This window comes from Dendronephthya gigantea, unplaced genomic scaffold (genome assembly GCF_004324835.1).
Source record: "Dendronephthya gigantea isolate DGI-Jeju-01 unplaced genomic scaffold, DenGig_1.0 000006F, whole genome shotgun sequence".
Lineage (NCBI taxonomy): Eukaryota > Metazoa > Cnidaria > Anthozoa > Malacalcyonacea > Nephtheidae > Dendronephthya > Dendronephthya gigantea.
Window position 1 is genome coordinate 3221271 of NW_021163016.1, and position 21931 is coordinate 3243201.

General features: G+C 38.1%; 5 protein-coding genes across 11 annotated transcripts; 2 read left to right on the forward strand and 3 right to left on the reverse strand.

The window, feature by feature from the left end:
* Positions 1-228: 228 nt before the first annotated feature.
* LOC114516402 (VPS9 domain-containing protein 1-like) lies at positions 229-5069 on the reverse strand. Of its 2 annotated transcripts, none has more exons than XM_028535859.1 (16): positions 4849-5069; positions 4383-4455; positions 4003-4101; positions 3611-3788; positions 3321-3450; positions 3122-3184; positions 2926-2978; positions 2725-2812; positions 2558-2643; positions 1768-2141; positions 1503-1632; positions 1162-1270; positions 903-1008; positions 729-813; positions 526-630; positions 229-407 (listed from the first exon to the last, which is right to left on the reverse strand). In XM_028535859.1, the coding sequence occupies exons 1-16, from the start codon at positions 4933-4935 to the stop codon at positions 308-310; spliced, it is 1866 nt and encodes a 621-aa protein (XP_028391660.1). In that variant the 5' UTR covers positions 4936-5069; the 3' UTR covers positions 229-307. The 2 variants fall into 2 exon arrangements, with proteins under 2 accessions (XP_028391660.1, XP_028391661.1); XM_028535860.1 differs by having other exon boundaries at positions 4006-4101; positions 4849-5068.
* Positions 5070-5482: 413 nt separating this feature from the next.
* LOC114516401 (apoptotic chromatin condensation inducer in the nucleus-like) lies at positions 5483-13376 on the forward strand. Of its 3 annotated transcripts, none has more exons than XM_028535858.1 (14): positions 5483-5726; positions 6049-6085; positions 6334-6500; positions 6706-6816; positions 6895-6946; positions 7127-7215; positions 7479-7656; positions 7746-7889; positions 9938-10173; positions 10392-10499; positions 11066-11204; positions 11351-11457; positions 11646-13049; positions 13287-13376. In XM_028535858.1, the coding sequence occupies exons 1-13, from the start codon at positions 5526-5528 to the stop codon at positions 11949-11951; spliced, it is 1875 nt and encodes a 624-aa protein (XP_028391659.1). In that variant the 5' UTR covers positions 5483-5525; the 3' UTR covers positions 11952-13049; positions 13287-13376. The 3 variants fall into 3 exon arrangements, with proteins under 3 accessions (XP_028391659.1, XP_028391657.1, XP_028391658.1); XM_028535856.1 differs by lacking the exon at positions 13287-13376 and adding an exon at positions 13134-13224; XM_028535857.1 differs by lacking the exon at positions 13287-13376 and adding an exon at positions 13134-13216 and having other exon boundaries at positions 11646-13032.
* An 898-nt stretch (positions 13377-14274) lies between these two features.
* Positions 14275-16608, reverse strand: LOC114516406 (thymidine kinase 2, mitochondrial-like). Its single transcript, XM_028535869.1, has 9 exons — positions 16517-16608; positions 16238-16347; positions 15598-15683; positions 15362-15490; positions 15125-15288; positions 14940-15028; positions 14761-14840; positions 14604-14684; positions 14275-14480 (listed from the first exon to the last, which is right to left on the reverse strand). Exons 2-9 carry the CDS (start codon positions 16302-16304, stop codon positions 14373-14375), a joined length of 804 nt encoding a protein of 267 aa, XP_028391670.1. The 5' UTR covers positions 16305-16347; positions 16517-16608; the 3' UTR covers positions 14275-14372.
* Positions 16609-16748: 140 nt separating this feature from the next.
* Positions 16749-17858, forward strand: LOC114516407 (fat storage-inducing transmembrane protein-like). Its single transcript, XM_028535870.1, has one exon. The coding sequence runs from the start codon at positions 17045-17047 to the stop codon at positions 17741-17743; it is 699 nt and encodes a 232-aa protein (XP_028391671.1). The 5' UTR covers positions 16749-17044; the 3' UTR covers positions 17744-17858.
* An 86-nt stretch (positions 17859-17944) lies between these two features.
* LOC114516408 (core-binding factor subunit beta-like) lies at positions 17945-21697 on the reverse strand. 4 transcript variants are annotated; one of them, XM_028535873.1, is made up of 5 exons: positions 21524-21695; positions 21338-21424; positions 20415-20513; positions 18685-18901; positions 18270-18581 (listed from the first exon to the last, which is right to left on the reverse strand). In XM_028535873.1, exons 1-5 carry the CDS (start codon positions 21671-21673, stop codon positions 18553-18555), a joined length of 582 nt encoding a protein of 193 aa, XP_028391674.1. In that variant the 5' UTR covers positions 21674-21695; the 3' UTR covers positions 18270-18552. The 4 variants fall into 4 exon arrangements, with proteins under 4 accessions (XP_028391672.1, XP_028391675.1, XP_028391674.1 ...); XM_028535872.1 differs by having other exon boundaries at positions 18270-18602; XM_028535871.1 differs by having other exon boundaries at positions 17945-18901.
* Positions 21698-21931: the final 234 nt, after the last annotated feature.

Below are 21931 nucleotides of genomic sequence, written 5' to 3' on the forward strand. Positions count from 1 at the left end.
TTATGCTAATTCAATCAGGCCACAAACAATTGTCATAGTTTTTATTTCATCCATTGCGAGTACCACAGAATGTACACACGATTGAATTATTCAATATTCTATAAGCTGCTTGTAGACGGTGTGATAATACGACGATAAGCTGGTCATAAATAATTGAATTATTTTAGTTAATCTTCTCTGCATTGTATGAAATTAATGCCATTCGCGATATATTGCATTTTCATTATAAGTCTTGGTTGAATGAGGTAGACTGCTCTTGCTTGGTCATAGAATGGATGGACCTAAGAGGATGAAGTTTTCGAGGGCCTCAGCTGGGTTTTACGTCATAATCGTCTGGTAAAGACTCCAGGTACGCCAGTGCTGTTTGAAAGGTTGTGAGAGAGTAACCTTCCTCGCCCATCAGGTAACTGAAATAGAGTAATACCAATTTTAGTACACATGCGTCACAGACAGCAATATAATTCACACATCTTCCAGGCAACTAGGATAAAACTGAACAAATGATCAGGCTATTCTAATACATACTCTTCACTTATAAAGTCTTCCATAGCTTTGCACTCGGACACAAGCTGCGGCAACTGACTTTTTATTATCACGTAACTAAGGATTGGCAACAAATCATCACAACCTCTGAAAAATAAAATCATTCTTTCAATTTATTTCCTGCGCTGGCCGGCAGGATCTGTGACAAATATTGTCACGACCTGTCACGACTTGTCACGACTTACATAACCGTCTCCGATGAGTTCCGAGGTTTGCCCTTAGATTCATAATAGTCCTCCACACACTCGACAATGACTCTATTTGTACGAACTAAAAATACACAAACACATTAATGTCAGCTATGTATATTTGATGTCCGTATTATACACTGGAAATCACCAATACTAATCAGCACTGACCAATACATTCAAGCTTTTCCAACGGGCTTCCAAACTTTGTTAAAGACTGCAATTCATCTACGACAATTTGATAAGGATAGGAAGTTGATGATCCACTTGTAGCGACCTTGCAAAGAAAAGAAAAAGAAGACGCCTTAGGAGCGGTGGTAGGGTGCGTGTTATCACGATTAGGGCATGAGTTGTTTGAAGGTGTTTACATCTTACTGTGGTATAAATAAGGTTTGTTTATCTAACCATATATTATCGCGCCAGTATATACCTGTTCGTCCAGACATAACCGACCAGGGACATTCATGAAAGCCGGAGTACATGAACGATTTTCTGAGAATATTCTAAACAATCTTGCTTCTTTCTTGTAATTGGCAATCCTGAAGAATATAAACTAAATTGCAGCGTTGCCATTGCAATATTGCGAGCGATTTTCTGCTTCAACTAGAACGAGTTTTGTTCCATAAAACAAGGGGTATTGCAGGGAGAAATCAACTTATCCAAATGAACAAAGTTAATAGGGAAAGTTTGGGAAGTTATCATTATGTGTTGTCGTGAACTGAAATCTACATGCGTGTATTTAAATGCAACGGATGTGTCTTTGATATTTACCTGTACAAATTAAGTAGAAGAGGCCACAAAGGTCTGAAGAAAGTGTATTCGACTGACGCCAGACATAAGTCTTGACCTGCCGCGCTTGAAAACTCTTCGTACACCAATAGAAACAACGAATGAACTATCTCTAAAATGATACAATATTCTGTCTTGAATTTCACCTAATCATTAAGGTAAAATCTCCTTTTAAGTACGGCACAGTTAAAATAACCACAAGGGCAGATAAATTGAAAGATGTTCTACTCTTTTTGCCTTAAATTACCTAATGAAGACTGCACATTATTTACAACATCAATTAAAATTTTTTGATACTCTTGTTCTTGATTTTCCGACAGGAAATTTTCAACATTTTCATATGAATCTTGTGCTGTGTTTATGGCTCCTTCATTCGTTTCTTCGCGCAACTCCCGAATCTCACTGAGCTCTTCCCCAAACGAGATTTTTTCGTCGGACTCTTCCTGAGTTTGTTCTGGATGTTGAATATCTTCGGGTTTTTCTTTGTGTCTAAAGTTCGTGATTTCCATCTTTGTTATGTGTGTGATAATGTCTCTTGCCTGCTCGGAGATCTTCGTCAGTTGGTTGCGAACCTCGACTTGGTAAGAATACAAGCATTTTGTCAAAGGGTGTTCTTTTGTTCTAGAGAATATAAAGTTTGGAGGACAAAGTCAGATCTTCAACCAGACTAATATATTTACAGTATATAGTTGATAGTTCCGTCATTTTTGAAAACCTAAACTAAACTACCAGGAAACTTCATTTATACTGGATAGCTCTATCAGTTCTAAACTTCCTAGAGGTCCAGAAAGGATCACCTCTTATTGATCCAGTGTTACTACAGGAGGAAACCTAAACTAAACTAACTTTGTTTATACTGGATAGCTCTATCAGTTATAAACTGTTCTTCTCAAAGGTCCAGTAAGGATCACCTCTTATTGATCCAGTGTTACTACAGGAGGAAACCTAAACTAAACTAACTTTGTTTATACTGGATAGCTCTATCAGTTATAAACTGTTCTTCTCAAAGGTCAAGCAAGTATTTTACAATATTTCACCCCAGAACTTTAGTAATGATGTGTAGAATCAACGAGGAATCTTCAGGGTTGGACTTCAACTGATCTCTCAAACTGACAAGCCACACCTGAAGATAATAATAATACGGCGTCAAAACTACTGAATCATCAGGAAATTTCAGACCGACTCGCACGCAACTCTCTCCTACCGATTCTTGCTCGAACTCGAGCACTTTAACATAGATTTCCTTCTTAATCTGATCGTGAGTTGTGAGAAGCGACGAAGGTCCCATTCGTCTAAAAAGCATGAGGATTGACACGGCATTGATCAATATATCCTTCTAGAAAACACTTTCTCGACCTGCACAGGTAAAAAAACCAATTCACACAAAAATATTCAGTTTCTTCACCTGTCCGCAAGTTCTCTCAGTCTTTGTTGTCGTTCAGCTTTTTTCCGTTCAAGCTGTTGGTTAGTTCAAGTTAAGTATTTGCTTCTTGCAATGTTAATTTGTATGAAAAAAAGCACTATATTTTCCATATACAGTTGCCAGTCGGTATTTCGGCTATAAAAGAGCGGCAGGCTCGCAGTCTAGTATTAAAGGATACAGATAATTGCCTCGCCTTTGCAATTTCCATATTTTCTGCCATTTTTCTAAACAGGCTCAAATTCTGTTGCAAGGCAAAAATTAATAGAAAACTTTGAAGAAAGAGGCACTAGTCTATATCTTGCAGAAATGAAGCAATGAATGTTGTTCTGCGGAATCTGCGCTAAATGCATCAACAACCATGCGAAATAATTCCCTACCAATGAAGTTACGTCTGTCTTCCCTCTAACGTTGCTGCCCGTGATCTGTCTCTCTCTTCGTTCCATTCTCGCTCGATACGCAGACAGTAACTGTGTGTTACCACGTCTAGCTTCGTCGATCAATGGAACCCTAGTGAATCGCAGAGCACCAGATATTAGAGGATATCGTATTTGGAGTTGTTTATGATTTTCCAAGGAGTCCTACTGGCATGGCTCATTTCAGAATTGTGAAGAAAGGTGGTAAGAGGAATGGAGGAAATTATTCATACAATATATATTTTGTTACATACGATATTTTTCGAAGGTTAGGTGATGCTGGGGGAGTGTGATGTACCACCCTTGGGGAGGGCATAGGACTGTTTGAGGGGACATTTGCAGGGCCAGGTGATAGTAAGGAACCTTGATCTTGGCTTGTTTTTCGTAAAGGTGTATTTGATTGTGTTGGTTCATTTGGAGTTTCCTGGTTGTCTGAATGATAGAGAATTGGTAGCATGTTGAAACACATCAGTGAATCATCTTTATTACAGATTGAGTCATTGAATCACTATACTAACATAATTACAACCATATCTCAGTAACACAATAAACACTATGTCAGCAACCACACCACCACCATTACTATCTTCATTACCAAACACAACAATCACAATGAAAACATATTGCAACTGGGATCACAACTCACAACCTTGTGCAGTATTTAGGAGATCCTGAGCTCTTTCCAAGCATTGACTTGACAGTTTGAATAGTTTTAATGTCTCTGGAGTGTGGCAGTCTTTTAGCTCTGTTGGAACACAGTGGTTGGGATCATTATTAAGATGAAAGCAAAGGGATAGAAGCAAATATACATGTAAGTTTGACATATTGGTTGAGCAGACCATGAAAGTAGAGTAAGGTGTCGTGTTTTATATATTTTTCTTGCATATGGCTTGATTGTGCGCAGCTCACTTATTCTTGAATGCATGCAGTCTGTTCAAGCTGCAGAATGAATATAGTTTGTCTAGATACATGGAGACATGCTTCTCTTCAAGTGAGACTATAGCATTTGTAAAACATGATTGATACCTTTCTCCCAGGCCTCATCTTTTAGAACACCACATATATACATTACATTACTCAAGTACTGACAGAAAGCCTCCTACATGAGAAATAGTGGCTATAATTAAATGGTGGTTAAATCAATATATCTGGCAGTACTGGCCTATATGACTGGTACATTTGCCTGACATTAGAGACTTGGTGAACTATTATGACAAGGTGGATTTGAGACCCATATGGGTGAATTGAAAATGCTATTCCAAAGATTTGAAAAGGGTTTGACAACTTTTCCTGAGGCGATCAGAGTACGCCTAGGTAATTTCTGTATGCATTTCAGTGGGGAAACTTTTAAAAAAGATCCCTGGTTCTCCTGGTGTAATCACAGCTTCCCCTATCCTCCCCCACCCCTCCTTCCCCCACCCAAGGGCCTGAAACTGCAGTTTGGTAATCAATTACTGTCAAATAAATATGTTTACTTCCTTTTTTCAATCACCTTTGGTCTGTTTTGCGAGTCAAATAACATAGATTCCCGCACGGAGCGCACAGCAATGGACAAACACGTCGTAACATTGCTTGACATTTTCCTCTGCCGGGTACAATGAGGCTAAATTCGACAAATTTTCATTTAAAACACATTTTACAAGTAGCAATGTTACACTAATTTGAAATTCTTCACAACGCTGAGGACTTTGATGGTCATATTGGGTCATAGGACTACTTTTATGCTTTGAAGAAACTTATAGAAAATAATTTTTTGAAGAATAGTTATGAAAAAAGCAAAAAGATAAACAGGATTGGGTCAGAAAGTTATTCATTTATCAACAACTTTTTAAAAATTTAAGACGATTTACGAAATTTGGCTTCAAAATTTCTTTCTCATTTCTATCCCAACGAAGGAAGAAACAAGAAATGAAATCTTCCCACCGTAGGAATGTTGATGCTTCGGAAAGATGTCTTTAACTAAATACGAATTCAAACGGCAAAGACAGATAGGTGTGATATAAAATCAGTAAAATATCATTAGATGAGTACGTCTTAAGCGTGGAAAGAGTGAAAATGGGTAAAAAAACATTTGCAATGAAGAATAAAATATAAAAATGAAAAAATGAAAGATAGGAAATTTCTAAGGAATGTCGAAGGAATTTACGTTTACGAAGCGGCACGTGACGCATGCGCTGTGCGCGAATTTTAATCACGAACCTCACGGACAAGATGGCTTCTACAAGCAAGGATTTTGCAAGTTTGGGTCAATTTGAAATCAATGGAAAGCCTGTAATGAAGTTGAAGGTTGACGAGCTAAAGGTAGCTCTTGTTGAACGAGGCTTGGAGAAAACGGGACTGAAGAAAGAGCTGCAGGAAAGGCTTTTGAAGGTGAGAAATTTTGTTTTTAAACGTGGTCAAATCCAATTTCTGACTCAAAGTTTCAAAGTGCGTGTTTGTATCGGTCGCTATATACTTGTTTCCATCCGCCAAACTGACATGCAATGAAGGAATAATAAACATTATCGTGTCTGACGGATACTCTAGTCTCTAAATCCCACCTAACCTTGAAAAAAGCTGGAAAATGAAGAATTGAATGTAGTCAAATCATTTGTTCAACGTCTGGTGGATGGAAAGAAGTGAAAGCCAGTTGTCACTTGTCAAGGCAGGTGGCAGATGACTGAGGTTTGAACTTGCATTTTATTTCTTTTAGGCTCTTGAAGAGGAGAGGAATTCTGCAGAAGCAAATAGTATGTTTAACAATTTTGCTAAAACTACTTGGATTTGCTTTGTGATATTAAAAACTACTCCGCTTGAGTCTTGACCCAGCTAACAATAATAGATTTGTAATCATCCTTATTTGCAAGCCATTCTTTTCTGTGCATATTTGTGTCTGTGCCAACTGTAACAGCAATCAACATTTTCACTTCTTAAATACAAAACTTGATCAGATTCGACTAGAAATTTCATTTTGGAAGTGTTTTTGTTTGAAACCAAGGTTTATCCGAAGAAAAGCCAACAGTAAGCAATGACGAGGAGACCTCAATCCAAGAGGTATCATCAACAACAGGGGAGACAAGAGAGGCTATTGCAAAGGATGAGTCGCCTGTGATGGACGAGAAGAAAGAAGTAACAGAAAACACAGAGGAAATCAAAGAAGAGAAGGCAAGTGAATGATAACCATTGTGGCCATCTTTTAGTACAATTATAGAATATACCAGCCCACTAGGATAGTATAATCAAGTTAGAGGATCAACTCTAGTGTATATTCTAACCAATCAGCAGTGCATTTAAATATTTGAGAATGTGACAAAGATATAGAGTGAGTGTCCCTGGCATAGGTTTTGAAATATATTTGCATTGATTTCAGAAATCAGCTGAAGCAGATTCAACAGAAAACAAGGAGATTGTGGTGAAAAAAGCGGAAGAGCTTGAGGATGGCGAGATTATTGGACAAGATGAGGAAAAGAAAGACAATCAGGTTTTTATTGAAGTTCTAGCACTTGGTTGATTGTATCATGAAAAATTATATGTGAACCTGTATTCTACCCTTTCATAGAAACCTGTTGTTGCAGAAAAGAGAAGAATTATTTCCTTAACAAGACAAACAAGTATGACATCCTTTCCAGTAAAACATTTAAGAATATCACTATGTATTTTGATTCTGGCTCATACAGCTGAGCAAATCCCCAGGGGCTGTCTTCAGAGACAAATATAAAGAAATGATCCCTCTGTATGTAGCTCAAGTATTGTATTATGTGAGAAAAAATTGGTGTTCGCATTATCATCAGGTAATCCTCCAGCACCTGGTACAAGGAAAAGAAAATGGAGTTCAAGCAAAGCCAAGCCTTCTGTCGTAATCAGCACTGATTCTCTGAAGGTAAGATACTCAAATGTACAAGAACTTGCAGTGGAAAATTGATGGCTCTTTTAACTGGTTGTATTTGTTAACTAAAAGCACTTGTTAAATTATAGTACTCATTAACTGGTGGCAACTGCTAGTACTTGTTAACTGGTAGCAGTTGTTAACTGTGCATTACCTGTACTACTCTTAAAACAACTACAGTAACACTTGTTAACTAGCAGTGTCAGTGTACTCTGATTCATGGATTAACTCATACCAAATTCTGTAAACATCTTCAGGGACTGATTCCGGTTGTCCAGCTTGCGTCAACGCCTGCCCTTGAGGCTGTGATGGAACTTGATGACGATAAAGATGGAGAAGATGAAGTGAAAGATGAAACGCAGGGAGAAGAGAAAGAAGAAAAAGATGAAGAGGTTGAAATAACCCCAAATAATAAATCAGACGATAAACCTCCATGTAAGTTCAAACAAACTAAACCACTCATTGTGGTTCATTTTTCATTGTGATGCATGCCCTGACCTTTCTCTGTGATCTTTCATCTTCAGATAAGAGGAGGATTGTGCAAGTTGCGGATAGCAAGATGGTAAAATTAGGTCAAACTGTTAACGAAGAGGAGAAGGCAACAGACAGCAGTAATATTTTATTGACCAAGGAAGAGCCTGTTGTGATTGTTGATGATGCTCCTAAAGGTATGGTGTCTTTCCAAGTTATTATTTCAGAGTATTACAGTGAAGAGACAGTGATGGCTTGGAGGTATAAGCTTTGACATGGAGTGAGACATTTTCGTCACTCTTGACTACTATATTTGTAATATTTATTCGGAATCTCTAATGCTGAATTCATGGGCAAAGTTCAAGTTTGCATCTCTTTCCTTTTTCAAACTGTTTTCTTTTCTTTTTCAAACTTTCCAAGTTATCCCAAGCCCCATGTTTGTGAGATCAGTTCCTAAATTCAATCCCAGCAAATCTCAATGTCAAAGCTTGTACAACATGGTAGCACTGCTCTTCACAATGAAATAAACCAAAGCAGGTTAATATGTTTTATATAATTCCTTCAGAAATTTACACTAGACTTGTTATTACCATGATTGGGTGCGTTTTCAACTTGTTGGCTAAAAAATTCTGGCAAAAAATTCCCCTCTGGATGACAGAGGTTCACTAGGGAAAATCTCTGGCTAGTTCTCAATTGCTCTATAATCCTGGGTGTGTTTCGTACCATGGTTTCCCCGAGGTGTTTTCGCAAAATGTTGGATAAGACTGGACTACAAACTTGACATGTTCTGATTTTTGGGGCGGTCGTATTATGCTGAATAAATGAACTAGAATGAGATGAAAATCGTATGAGTTTACTCAAATACCTGGATGAACTTTGCAACTAATGGTTGAGCGAGTTTGTTGATGCAAAGACGTGAAGTTACTGCGCTAGTTGCTCCACTACATATTTCACGTTCGAAGAACACGAGAACATTTTCACACCAAAGGAATGTCCTCTATGTCTTGTGGATGTTGGATGTTGCACATTGGATGTTGCAGTATGAACACGTTGAAACAGACTTGTTTCTCTTGGGAAATGTATCTCAGTGTTAGCAGATCTGAACGAAAAGTGAAACTTGTATTATTGAATGCCGGGAATGTGTCATGCATTGTAAGTTGTGAAAGAAGCCAGTCAACGTGAAATGAAGGACTGTGACGGTTGGCTCGTTCAGTGTCGATTTGAAAATGACAGAATCGTCCAATGGCATAGAATATAAAACAAACGTACAGAGATTAGAAGAGAATGTGTCATTTTATTGAAATGCAGTTTCAAGAGAGTGGAGTCTAAAAGACGAAATAGAGAAATGAATTGTTGCATATCTACTGAAGTAATCTGAATCATATTTGGCAAGTGGCCATGTTTTGAAGCATTGAGAACAGTCAATCTCGCTCGTTGACAAAACTGAAGATGGAAACACGTGTACATACTGGTTCACCATATGCCTTGACTTGAAGAATTCTGTGGGAATTTCAAAGTGGAACTGACAGTATGAGCTAACCCGAGAACTGGTTGCAACTTCTTATAACGTGTGGTTAAATCGTTGTAATACGAAACTAACTATTCTGACTAGTGGTGGTTGAACTGACCGATGATGTAGACCTGGAATGGACAAGACAATATTTCTTCGTTCACTGACTGTTCACTGTTAGCAGCGGCAATCGCGAAACATTGACACTCAAGTACTACTGTACCTGCGCGTAAAATGGTTGGAGGGCAAAAGCATCGATCTTAGAGTCTAGTTTTTTCGACAATTTTCCCCATTTCGGTGTTTCGTAAGTTGTTTCTCTTCTCTCATTTACTAACTCGTTGATTTACAGCAGTCAAACTATGTTGAACGATTCCGGTAAGTCTTGACCACCGTGTGCAGTTGCTTGCACTTTCCGTCGAGATAGGGCAGGGGTTGGGGCAGGGGGTCGTTTTTAGGAGGGGTGGTGTATAAGCGGGGGGAAACTTCAACTGTTGGAAATGCAAGTAGCTGTACGCCAAGCCAAGGTAGGTCTCGTTACCTTACTGTGTGAAGAGAACTGGTATACCTTTTGTCTGCATTGTCCTCATTTTAAAAGTTCCTTCGAAAATACCCTAGGGGTTAGTGCTTTGAAAAGTTCACAAGATATGTTTTTCTAACTCTCTCTACCTTTCCCATTTATTCTTCCTGATTGGATGTTTTTATGCAACTACATTCTGGTTACGTTTTACCTCGTAGGTCCTGGTAGTCATGAGAACAGCCATTCGCCAGCAACCCCGTCGTCTTCAGCGAACGGCACTCCAGTCAAGCGTGAGGTCTCCCCTCCGCGCAATCCCCCGTCATGTGCGATTCACGTGTCAAACCTCGTGAGACCGTTCACGCAGAAGCAGATCATGTTATATCTTTCAACATTTGGTGCTGTCACGGAAGAAGGCTTTTGGATGAACAAGATTAAATCTCACTGCTATATCATTGTGAGTTGAAACTCTTTTCGTCTTTTATTATTATATTTATAGTGTGTTTTCAGACGTTGTCTTCTTCCGTTCGATTTGATCTTTTTCGATTGAAGTTTCTCAGCCAATTTATCCCGTCCGAGGTTTCCTAGGTGAAGTTCCGTACTTGCATGTTGGAGTTCAGAGCTGGGCCCTGGTGCCTTGTGTAATTACAGTCATTCATAAACCTCTGCTTTTAGTATGGATCCGTGGACGAAGCTACAAATGCAAGGCAATCCATGCATGGACAGCGATGGCCCGCCACCAGCCCAAGGACATTGAGAGTTGATTTTGCTGATAATGACAAGGTACGGTGTGTATTCCCTGTACAATTAGGTACATATTTCCTGTACAATTAGGTACATATTTCTTGTACAATTAGGTACATATTTCCTGTACAATTAGGTACATATTTCCTGTACAATTAGGTACATATTTCCTGTACAATTAGGTACATATTTCCTGTACAATTAGGTACATATTTCCTGTACAATTAGGTACATATTTCCTGTACAATTAGGTACATATTCCCTGTACAATTAGGTACATATTTCCTATACAATTCGGCACACATTTCCTGTACAATTAGGTACATATTTCCTGTACAATTAGGTCCATATTTCCTGTACAATTAGGTACATATTTCTTGTACAATTAGGTACATATTTCCTGTACAATTAGGTACATATTTCTTGTACAATTAGGTACATATTTCTTGTACAATTAGGTACATATTTCTTGTACAATTAGGTACATATTTCTTGTACAATTAGAAGAACTCTTGTTGTGAGGGTACATTTCTGGTGATAACGATGGATAGTTAAAGTGAAGGTGTTGTGGTGTTCTGATGATGGTGATCGTATTTTTTTCTCAGATGCTTGAAGACACAGATGGTGCTCTTGGTAAGAAGGCAGAAGAAAGCGCGGAGCAGACACAAGAGAAGACTGAGGAGGAGGGTAAAGAAAGAAGCCGAAGTAAAGAGAAAAGCAGCAGAAAACACAAGACTAAGAAAGGTATCAGACTTTGTCATGTGTGTTAAAACATTCAAATATCCCTCGGAATTCTGGTTCTCTTGAGAGAAAGATTTAGAAATAATGAGACAAATGATGTAGACTGAGTCCAGGATTTAAATTATTTACGTACTGCTCGATTGTTTCAGAGGAGAAAAAGAAGGATGAACCAAGCGCTGCTAATCTCTTGGATAAACTGTTTCGTAAAACCACAGCAGTTCCCTGTATTTACTGGTTACCTCTTACCAATGAACAGGTTGGTTGATGAAAGAATGTGTTTTTATGACAAGCTTCGTTCAAAATATCTCCGTGAACTTATTCTCTTGTTTCAAAGCCTATATCATTCTTTCACAAGATGCTCTTCGGAGTATGTTAAGTATAACTAGAAAAACGATGCAATTGACCAAGTTATAGGGAATAAACATCGAGGAATTTCATTCCCAGGTTGTGACGAGACAGAGGGAGCGTAATGAACGACGTAAACAGAGAGAGATTGAAAGACAACAAGAAGATGACGATGATCAAAAACCACGCGAGCCAATGAGAAACCCTCCTCAAGACAGACCGCGCGGGCCTGAACGACCAAAACCGCGTGAGTCGCCACGTGAGCAAGATCGCAGACCGCTACGTGATAATCGGGGAGCATCGCCACAAGCTCGGCAACGACCGGAGAGACGACCGTCACCGGTGAAGAGGCGAAGTCGTAGCAGAAGCCCCGGTTTTCGCCGTGCCCCAAATCGTAGAAGATAAAGAAATTGGCGCTCGTTCGTCCCATGAAGGTATTTAAGATGTCCGCTTCGTGTTAATCTCCCTGTCTGCGAAACTCCAGTAATTTTGGGACTAGATCCATTATAGATCTCGTCATATACATTTTAAATCGCAATACCAACATTGTTTATAAAAGATCTCTGGTGTCATCAATGCCTGCATCCTCCTAAATCATCCTGCGAATTTAGCTTTATGGAATGACGGTATATTTTTCTCATAATATGAGAATTGTTTTAAGAATTAGTTTTGAACCTTTTTAATTTAAAAGATCTTGAAAATTGTAAGCACCTATTTAATTACATTTGATCATATGGCTACAGAAGAGTTATTCAACTTCTTGAATGACGGTATTGATTTTTAATTTAGGTAAAATTGAAATTAGGTCAAATTTATGATGGCAGGAAATACGTGTTCTTATAACAGAAAGATGGGTAAACTTCACAGTGAATTTAATTTAATATTAGATGGTGTATGAATGGTTGTGGCATCGTGTGGCTTCATTTGACTTGAGCGTGGCCAAAACCGGTTGCTGTGTTTGTTTTAAAATGTTTTCACATTTTATTGTGAAAGATGGCAAAATTAAATTATATTTATCTCGTGATATAGGAACATATTTTAATCTGTATGTTCTCATCTTTGTTGTAGGCGTTTATAGTGGTCGTTATAGATAATATATATGCGACACTAATCTAACCAATTTTGCAAATAATATAGTATACCTTATGGGTCTGAATGCAGACTCTGATAGATAATAAGACGCTCTGTTGAGCGTGTTGTCGGTGTCGGGGAGCGATAAAACAGAGGAACAGAGGAGATGTGTGACAGAGGCCTGTCTTATCTGTGGTAGGTTTTGGCTGGTTTGGCAGCTGTTGTCGTAAAATGACGAAATATTTTCCTTGAGAAATTACGTCATTTTCCCCCGAGAAATTACGTCATTTTTTTCGTGTTTGAAATTTTGTCATTTCTGCTGATTCTGGACATTTCAAAACATTCAAAACATTTTGGTTTGCTAGCAAGAAACCAAGAAAGGACTCCGTCGACATCACTGACCTATATTACATAGGTATAATATAGTATAAGGTTAGTGGTCGACATCCAACAAATATCAGAACGTGTAATAATCCACTTATATTGCGATGCACACGTATAATTTGTTACTTTTAGCTCTGATCACTGCTGGGAATTTCACCGAAACAATGGAACCCGAATCACAACGACATCGCTATGTCTTCGGCCTTATTGGTGCTCCTTGTGCCCCCAAGATCTTTAAACCCAATGAAAATGCAACCAATAAAGTCGTTCCTCGTGTTTCATTAGATCCTAACAGCCGCTTCAAGTCAACAGCGGAAAGAGCAGCGGCCTATCTAGCTGGTGTTGGTCATGATATCGATACAATGAGAGAATTTTTCTGTAGGGGACAAGATATTCGGGAGCTTTTTTGCTACAATCATGTTGATGCTCAGGGAAAACAGTGGCTTTTGAAGAAACTACGCGATGCATTTGCTGCACAAGATGTTCGTGCATTCTTCGTGTATTACGCCGGCCATGGTTGTCGAGGCGATGGCGCGTGGTACTTAGGGGACAGAGGACTGAGTGAGGAGACGTTACCCCCAGGCGAATTGTTCCAATTATGGCAGGAAAGTCTGTCTGGGAAAAGTGGGGACTCTGTGCTGATCATAATCAGTGACAGTTGCCACAGTGGATGTTGGGTAGAAGCAGCTAAAAAAGCTCAACTGTCAAGTGTTGCTGTTCAGTCAGCAACTGATCAGGATAACCCAAGCTTTGATGATGAAGATATTGGTGGTATTTTCACTTACAAGGTTTACAGACGTGGTAGGCATTTCTTTCAATCTATTTTTAGTGTAACTGGTATTTTAGCCGCTGTTTATCATGCTGTGTGGATTGTATACAAGGAAACTCTTGCCTTAGTTCTGCCCAGAGATAAATTGTACCCACAAACATATGTGCCAGATCAATTCCAGCAGATTATGACCCGTCGTGGGGGGACCATTCAGCCACACAAAGTGATTAACAATGGAAGATTTCTCTTTGTTGATACCACTGAGTGGATTATGTTTTGCTAACTCAACAACTGATCTCAGTTATAAAAAACAGTGCAAAATATACCTAAGATTAATGGCATGTAGATTTATGATACAAACGGTGTTACGGTGAAAGTCTACATATAATGAAAGACTAATCAGGTTACAGCTTTGATAGGTGATGCACTTTTTGATGGTGATCCATCCGACAAAGAGAATGACAGGGATTATGAAAATAAAGCGGTCAAAACATAATATCAATATGCGAGAAAAAAATTTTATTTACATTTCTATTCCTTTATATACAAAGTTAAAAAATTATTGCACAAATTCTTGTGTAGTTGTGTATGAAAGGTATGATCTATTCTCTACATGTAATGGGTTCATCTCCCATTCCTAAGAGTATATTTGTAGTGTTTGTTTCATAGAGTTTAAACATGTCTTTGAGTTCTTTATTTCCATCAAGAACCTAAACAATAAAAAAATTTACATAAGTATACTTTTCCTGAGGGTTGGCCTAAGCACTTCAAGTTTTTTGTTTTTGAAGGTCTAAATAGCTCATTTGCAGTACAGGTTTTTACCCTCAGCTTACCAAAACAGGTGCTGGTATCTCAAATTTTGTTTTCTTGATTAACCAATCTTCATAATGTTGATGAATTGATGTAATGAGACTCTGAAAGGCAATGCAATGGATTCAGTGCAATGGACTGATGATGATATAAAAACTTCAGTGGAAAAAATTGCCGCACCATTGGGATATCCGTCTCTTCCTTTCTGCTCCTCCTTTTAATTCTTTTATAACATTCCTCTGGAGACGTTCGTAGATAAACTAAAGAGAAATTGTGTAACAAGACTTTTAATCAGCATTTATACCATGTCAATTCATGGCCTCGTTGCTTAATAGTTCATAGAAATGCAAGATACCAACCTATTAAATCAACACAAGGTTTTTCCTCTTTAACAATGCGCTCAAACCATTTTCTATAGACACTGTACTCTACAGAGCTCATCAAACCGCTAAGAAAAAAGTATATTTGGAATTAGTAATACCAGTACACAACCTTGTTTTAATATACCCAGCATTTGCTAGCTAGTTCTTGATGTTTTCCATACTTTTTATGAAGGTTTTCCACAAAACAATAACCAGCACTGTAGACACTTCTTTCCATCAAGGTCACAGGTTGGTGCTGTTTGCGTTGGTGAATCTCAAGCATTGTTAGTAGAACATATGATTGAAACAGGTAACTCCATCTGCTTGGATCTTGGTAGAACAGACCCTACAATGGATGATATCAAATTATGTGGCGGTTTTGTGTGACATAGAGTTTGGCCAAATGACAAATTTCTTACCAAAGTGTTTCCATCACCAACATTTTGCCATTCCTCAACAGGCTCTGGTATCACTTCAACATGTGAATATTTCTTGAAATACTCAAGTAAAGTAGTCTTACCACTGCCTATGTTTCCTTCGATAGACACCTAAAAATTGTCAAATCAATTTCAACAAAAATGATCTCAATGAAATTATAAAACGAAGCACATAAAGATTATTTCTTTATTAGAATTCAGCTAAAATCTGTTCTTACCTTGAATTTCTTTCCATTTATACTTTTAACATCGTTTTCAGTATGTAACAATGAATTTATTCCATGATTTTTACCGTTTCCTAGCACTAAAACAAAACAGGAGTGTACTTTTTAAAAATACACAAAGATCGTTGTAACAGTATAAATATATTATTAAAATTTAGTATAAAAAAATCCAGTCCCTGATAATGTTTCAAAACTTTTTAAGAAACATTTCTTCACATACGCATACATAATATGACATTGAAGTGGTTACATACTTGTAAAAAATATTTAAATCTGTTAAAATTGAAGCGAAAATGCGATGTTTTTGATCTTCAAAGATTTCTAATAAACTTAAATTTCCCTCCAAAATTTTTATTCCATATGTTTTGAGCCCGCGAAAAACGCAAATTGTTCCCTGGGGAGGGGAGGGACGGGATCGTGCGACAAATTCTTGTGAACACTAAACAAACCGTTGTTGTGTTTTATTAAAGTAGTTTAATATTTCCTGTAAATTAGTGATTTTTGGATAGGAAACAGGCAGGTAGATACCAAGTAACACTACCCATTCAATCAAACTTTCAATATGAGGGGAAAAAATAAATGATTTTTGTCGATTAAAATGTATATTATGTCATCTGAAGGTTGCGTATTTTACCTTTCACTTTTAAAATTCCATTTCGAAAGATCGTTAGTCTCGAGGTTAGTCTTTTCCACACATTCATATATGTTGTTACGCGGGAAAAGCTTGGGATATTGTCTATAAAACTAGAATGATAACAGAAGAAATGATTTCAATCAAAATATAGCTTAAGTTTAAGTCTTATTAAGAAGGAAACTGTCCACTGTATTATCCCCCCCGAAAGATATATAAACTTACTTTTTTCTAGGACAATGACAAGATTTACGAGATTACTGCGCAAAATATACTACCTACCTTGTTTAATAGCTTTTCTGATGATTGATGAAGATTGAAGAACGCTGGCAATCTTTTGAAGTACGATTCTTGAAAGGATATCCAAGTGTAGAAGACGGAGAGACTTAGAGATCTTGTATATGTATCCCTTGAATCAAGCTTTCAACGGACATCTGGCAGTTGAAACCGCTGCATAATGGTTTTTCGCAGGTTTGTCAAGGCCTGTCTGAACTTGGCCAGAAAAACTATAACAAAACAATGTTGTCTGTTGTACCTACTTACATGAAGTATTGAGATCACAACGATGACGCGTGCTATGACGTCAAAAATCAATATGGCGAGAAATCTGAGAGAGATCGTTGAGGAACATTTTAATAAAGTTTTTAATTTTTTTATCAAGTTTAGCTCGATAAAGACCCGACTATTTTTGCTGTGGTATGTTTGGTCATAGTGATTCTCGGCTCCTTGATCGGTGATCACCACGATTTGCCGGACTTTTTCCTCTCAAACAAACGCAGCATTTTCAACCTTTTCTTTGCAAAATGGTCGATGGCATGGACCTTGGCGTCCCTGGCGCCGTTCATGGTCGTAACCTGGTGGAAAAAAAGTAAAAACAACTTGAAAGTGGTTTGCAAAAACGTCTTTCGGCTCGTTGTGGCATTTGCGATTTGGTTCGCGGTGACAAGAATTCTTGATTTTATTGAACACTCGAGCGGAGAATGTGAGGGCAGTGATTTGTACTCCAGCAAATACGAGTGTCATAGGGAAGGTTTACTATGGAATGGACTTGATATTTCAGGACATTCATTCATTCTGAGCTATTGTACACTCATCATTAGTGAGGAAATTGACATCATTAGCTTTTGGATGAACAAGAATACTCCTGAAAAGAAGATAAGTCCCAACAGGGGTGTCAGTCAGAACAAGAGGTCTACCCCCGATGATGGAACTCATTTTAATGAAAGGAAGGTTAAACACTCTAAGTCTGATCAGATAAGTTATTCTAACAATGTAAAAGAGAAGCCAGAGTTCGTTATTGCTCGTTATGTTAGTTACAGCTTGTACATTCTCTGCTGTCTACTAATCATACTGTGGCTGATTCTCCTCGTAATCACCGCTCTGTATTTCCACACTGTTATAACCAAGGTGATTGGTGTTGGATTGGGTCTTTCCTCTTGGTTTTTCACATATGAAATACTGTTCAAGTCAAACAACTTTCCTCAAGTCACCAAAGGAATGAAAAACTAAACTTCCACATTATTGAGCTGGATTTTTAGACTTTTTATCTTTGTAGTAACTTATGTTGGTAGTAAGAATAATATATTCTTGATCAAAGCAATGTTTGGAGTTGGTTCTCCCCTTTTCTTTAGCTGAGGTCTCTCCAAGCCCCACTATTTTGCTCAAACACATTACTCATCCACCAGGATGGGAATAAAACCAGAGTCAATGCAGTTTTTAATACATTTTTAATGCTATGCACAGTTAAAAAGCCTAGGATTTATTTTACAAACATCATACATATGACATATATATTATTTCTAACTAAAGGTATTGTCACTAGAATCCTTAATGGTAGGCATAAAATATTCTTGTAATGTACCTGAACATTCCAAGCTCAACCAGGTAGGCTCTTTACTTGAGTGGACAACTAAGTTAAACACATCAAATACGTTAACACATTATAATTTAATACATTGCTTTACAAAATGCTATCTACAGAATAAAACGTCTTAAAAATTTTTGGCCAAATCACATCCGCACTATTATCACGCTGTTCTTTAGAGACATTCGAAAACAGTTGTTTTGTTGGTTTAAACTATTGAGTTCTGATAGTGTCCAGTTTCATATGCGGTATTAGATAGACTTCCTCAAAAATAGAACAAGAACTTCCAGATTTTGAGCAAGGTTCTTCTTAGCACCACGCTGTCTGGTGGGGAACGAGCGGTAAGCTTTCCGTTGCACGTCATCCCAGCCTGTCACCAGCACGAATTTGTCGTAGCGTTGGCGCAATCTCTTGCATCAATCAAATTGACTTGTCAGCGCGAGCAAGCTCGCCTTTACGCCTGTCTTGGTTGCCCAAGAAGAGCTGAGAGAATGGAAAACAAAGCTAGAATGACTTTTATTGGCTAATTATTCGTTTTGAAGTAAAGCACAGTGAAATGGAACTAGATCACGAAGCCCTACCGTACCATCTGGTTTGTCTTCCCGCCACGCGCGTTGCTTCTCTTCGAATTCAGCGAGTTTTATCCTCGCACGAGCCAGTGTTTCCCGCATCAGTTTGTCCTCAACCTGCGCTGTCGTTTCGTCAAATTCCAAGCAACCAATACCGTCCAGTCGATGGAGGTCGAACCAGCCTTTGAAGTACACACAAACCCCATTCATAATAAATGAACTTCGAATATGAACCTAATAAGGCAAAGAAAAAGTCGAATTAACGGATTGTTTTAAACTGTGTACACTGTCACTGACGTAGTTTTACAACACTCAAACAGGAATTGTGCAATGCGTTTGTGTCTGACGTATTATGAATGGGTGGGTAACCGTTTCCCATTCATAGATTGGTAAACTTTCGAATTTATCCTGGAGTGTTTTTTGCGAAAGCAAAGCTCCATAAATGGATTAATATTACTAGATATACATTTATACGCGTGAGATTCAGAGATTGTTCGTGAATTCTTCATGTACGGCTTATGTAAATGGACGCCCTGTCTGAGAGTTTATTAATTAATGACGTTTCTGATTTGCTCTGATGGAAAGCATAGATTGTACGTCTTCGGGAAGCACTCGGGCTTCAACCCCTAACACGTAAGTTCTATTAAAGGCGTTCTTCGTCATGTAGAGTGGAATACTCTACTATTTAATAACTACACATGCCTAGAAGTGTGTGGCAATTCGACTCCACGAAGCTAAACAACTTTAATAAACTATAAATTCAAAAATATTTCCTTATATTTGTGTGACACGTGCCACTGAAACGATACAATGGCATCAGCTGATAAGATTATTTCCATGTACTAAATTATGCATAACATAAAAATTATTGTTGTGATTATTAATTTACGGTGATAACCAATGTTGTAGACCATGAAATATTCAATGCTTTACGATGAAAGCGTTTTCGGAAAAGAAGTAACAAATTTCATTGATTGAAAGATGTTGCAATTCACGTTAAAATATATTCCTTCGAATACGTTCTTGTATTTGAAACTAATTCTGAAATATCATTGTTGCAATTTTAATGATCTTTCACCAGCTGGTTCAAAACAGTTTCGTGCGCGTGATATGAATATTATGCAACCAGCTGGCTTATTTTCTCGCAGCTGACTCCCTCAACTCGGCTAATAGCTAGATCATACAGAATGTCAAAGATGCCACAAATGATTGTGATAAGAACTATCAAATCAAGATGTACGTAAACTAACTAGCTTTTTGCACTAGATATCCCAGTATCAGTTCATGAATGTCTTCAAAAGTGGCCCTGTCGATTCTCTTAAGTTATGGCTTAGCCGACTTAGCCATCTGTTCAGATTTGGTTTATTAATTGTAATGAAACTTGTGTGATTTCAAAATCATCATGATTTCATCATATTCGTGCACAAAAGGCTTTTTTAATATTAAGTATTCTGGAATGCGTCAAATACTCGACTTTCACTCTATTATGTTGACGTGCTTTGCAAAGCTTGTATCTCCAAGACCCTGCGGGCACAGTTCGTCTCCAACAGTCCCCACATGATGAATTAATAATTTCATTATATATTATTTACAATATGACGCGTGCTTCTACAATATGTTGGAATTTTTCCGTGGGAGCGCAGCTAAATCTCAAGTACCTTTCACAGCAAGGTCAAGGACTTGACGATGGCGAATGCAGCGTAGTTAATCAATAACATGCATGCGCGTAGATCCACACAGTGCTTACCTTTCCTGGTTCCTGTTCGAAGTTTATAAATGGAGATGATAGCATGTTGTCGGGCTTCGGAAAAAATAGGCAGATGTTCGTTCCAGTTGCAACAAAGGACTAAACGAAGAGAGAGAATGAATATTAATGCTCCTGCTTCAGAACAACAACTTGTGGTGGTGAAAAATTTAATGATCTCCCATTTTCTATTATTTTCGATTGAAATGAATTTTCAAAGGTCTGGAATGGGCGTAGAACCACTAGAGATTTTCAACATGCAGAAGTTGGAATGATCCTTAAAAATACCTAATGATTTGGCCAAAAAAAATTGGAAGATCTACTTCAGAAATCTTCATATTTGTCTTGGAGAAGTGTTCAGGGGAAAATATGGCCAGGCACATGATCTTAAAACTGTCGGCAATGCTTTGTATAATATTGCTGAAATGTGGCTGTCCGGAATAACTGTAATCAATTCATCATGCTGAAATGCAGAGACGTTCCTACACGGATCTTCTTTTTCATTCAAACCACAGATAGACATCCGAAATCTTTCTTTGTTAGTTTGCAGATATTTAGTGGGTTCCGTGCAAACCAACAGACACTGCTCAATATCTAATATATTTTACAATTGAGTTCTTGTCTAGTGAAGGTAGATGATATTAACAATTTTACGGGTCACATATCTTCAGCTGTTTGTTTTACACTTAATTTAAATATAGACTTGGAAACTTATATTCGATTCAAAGCTTCCAGAAACTGAAGCAAAGCAGTCTGTTGTACAACACTAAAATTTCTCTGCTAGAAATGGTTTCAGGCAATTCTTGGCTTCAGTTATATAACCTATCGCCCGAAGCTCATTATTGCAACATTACCAACATTCGAGAACCATTATTAAACCTATTTCTCAACTAGAACGAGTTCCATCACCAATTAGAACAACTTACGGCGTTTATTCGGCCTTCTCTGCAGTCGTTCTGAAAGTGCTGAATGCGTTCTGCTTGCGGTCTATCTCTGTGCATGGTGTATTTGACCTGCCAAAAACAAGAAAACTTGTTGCATAAAAGCCCCGGAGCTGATTGCCGTGCAAAAATGCCATCTAAATCTACTGAGATAAAAGCGCGTGTACGCACCTCAGATTCACGCGAAAGTTTGCGAAACATTTCGTCGTTCTCGAATTTGCTTCTTTGGTCAGGCACAACTCTCGGCATTTTGATCATTAACAGTGAAAACTTTACGTCTTCTCTTCGATATCTCCCCTTTGTTCCCTCGGCACGTTTCATGAGCTTCTGACGGCAGATCCGCCAGCACAACCTATATATGATTTCAAAGGCAACACTCGAGACTGATGTGATTGGTCGTAAGAAATTACGTCGATGTTGAAGTTGCGAAATATTATGACGTAACGCAACGTTCCGGAAAAGAAATTGTGCCTCATACAATGTTCCGACGTCACGACGTCTCAGCACGATTACGAAATTTAGCCGAACATAGAACGAACCACGGTCACGAACGTTCTAGAATGTTCTAGAACATCGGAG

Excerpts from the sequence above, each read along its gene's own strand:
- LOC114516402 (XM_028535859.1), bottom strand. The coding sequence starts at position 4,935 with ATGTCAAGCAATGTTACGACGTGTTTGTCCATTGCTGTGCGCTCCGTG. Across the intron at positions 1,633-1,767 it reads TAATGTGCAGTCTTCATTAG|AGATAGTTCATTCGTTGTTT; the intron begins GTAATTTAAGGC and ends GTATCATTTTAG. Across the intron at positions 814-902 it reads GGAAAAGCTTGAATGTATTG|TTCGTACAAATAGAGTCATT; the intron begins GTCAGTGCTGAT and ends GTGTATTTTTAG.
- LOC114516401 (XM_028535858.1), top strand. The coding sequence starts at position 5,526 with ATGCGCTGTGCGCGAATTTTAATCACGAACCTCACGGACAAGATGGCT. Across the intron at positions 7,216-7,478 it reads TCAGCACTGATTCTCTGAAG|GGACTGATTCCGGTTGTCCA; the intron begins GTAAGATACTCA and ends AAACATCTTCAG. Across the intron at positions 10,174-10,391 it reads AATCTCACTGCTATATCATT|TATGGATCCGTGGACGAAGC; the intron begins GTGAGTTGAAAC and ends CTCTGCTTTTAG.
- LOC114516406 (XM_028535869.1), bottom strand. The coding sequence starts at position 16,304 with ATGAATGTGTGGAAAAGACTAACCTCGAGACTAACGATCTTTCGAAAT. Across the intron at positions 15,491-15,597 it reads TAAATGGAAAGAAATTCAAG|GTGTCTATCGAAGGAAACAT; the intron begins GTAAGAACAGAT and ends GACAATTTTTAG. Across the intron at positions 14,481-14,603 it reads AGATACCAGCACCTGTTTTG|GTTCTTGATGGAAATAAAGA; the intron begins GTAAGCTGAGGG and ends TTTATTGTTTAG.
- LOC114516407 (XM_028535870.1), top strand. The coding sequence starts at position 17,045 with ATGGCATGGACCTTGGCGTCCCTGGCGCCGTTCATGGTCGTAACCTGG.
- LOC114516408 (XM_028535871.1), bottom strand. The coding sequence starts at position 21,673 with ATGAAACGTGCCGAGGGAACAAAGGGGAGATATCGAAGAGAAGACGTA. Across the intron at positions 20,514-21,337 it reads GAGAAGGCCGAATAAACGCC|TCCTTTGTTGCAACTGGAAC; the intron begins GTAAGTTGTTCT and ends CTCTTCGTTTAG. Across the intron at positions 18,902-20,414 it reads TCGAACAGGAACCAGGAAAG|GTTCATATTCGAAGTTCATT; the intron begins GTAAGCACTGTG and ends TTGCCTTATTAG.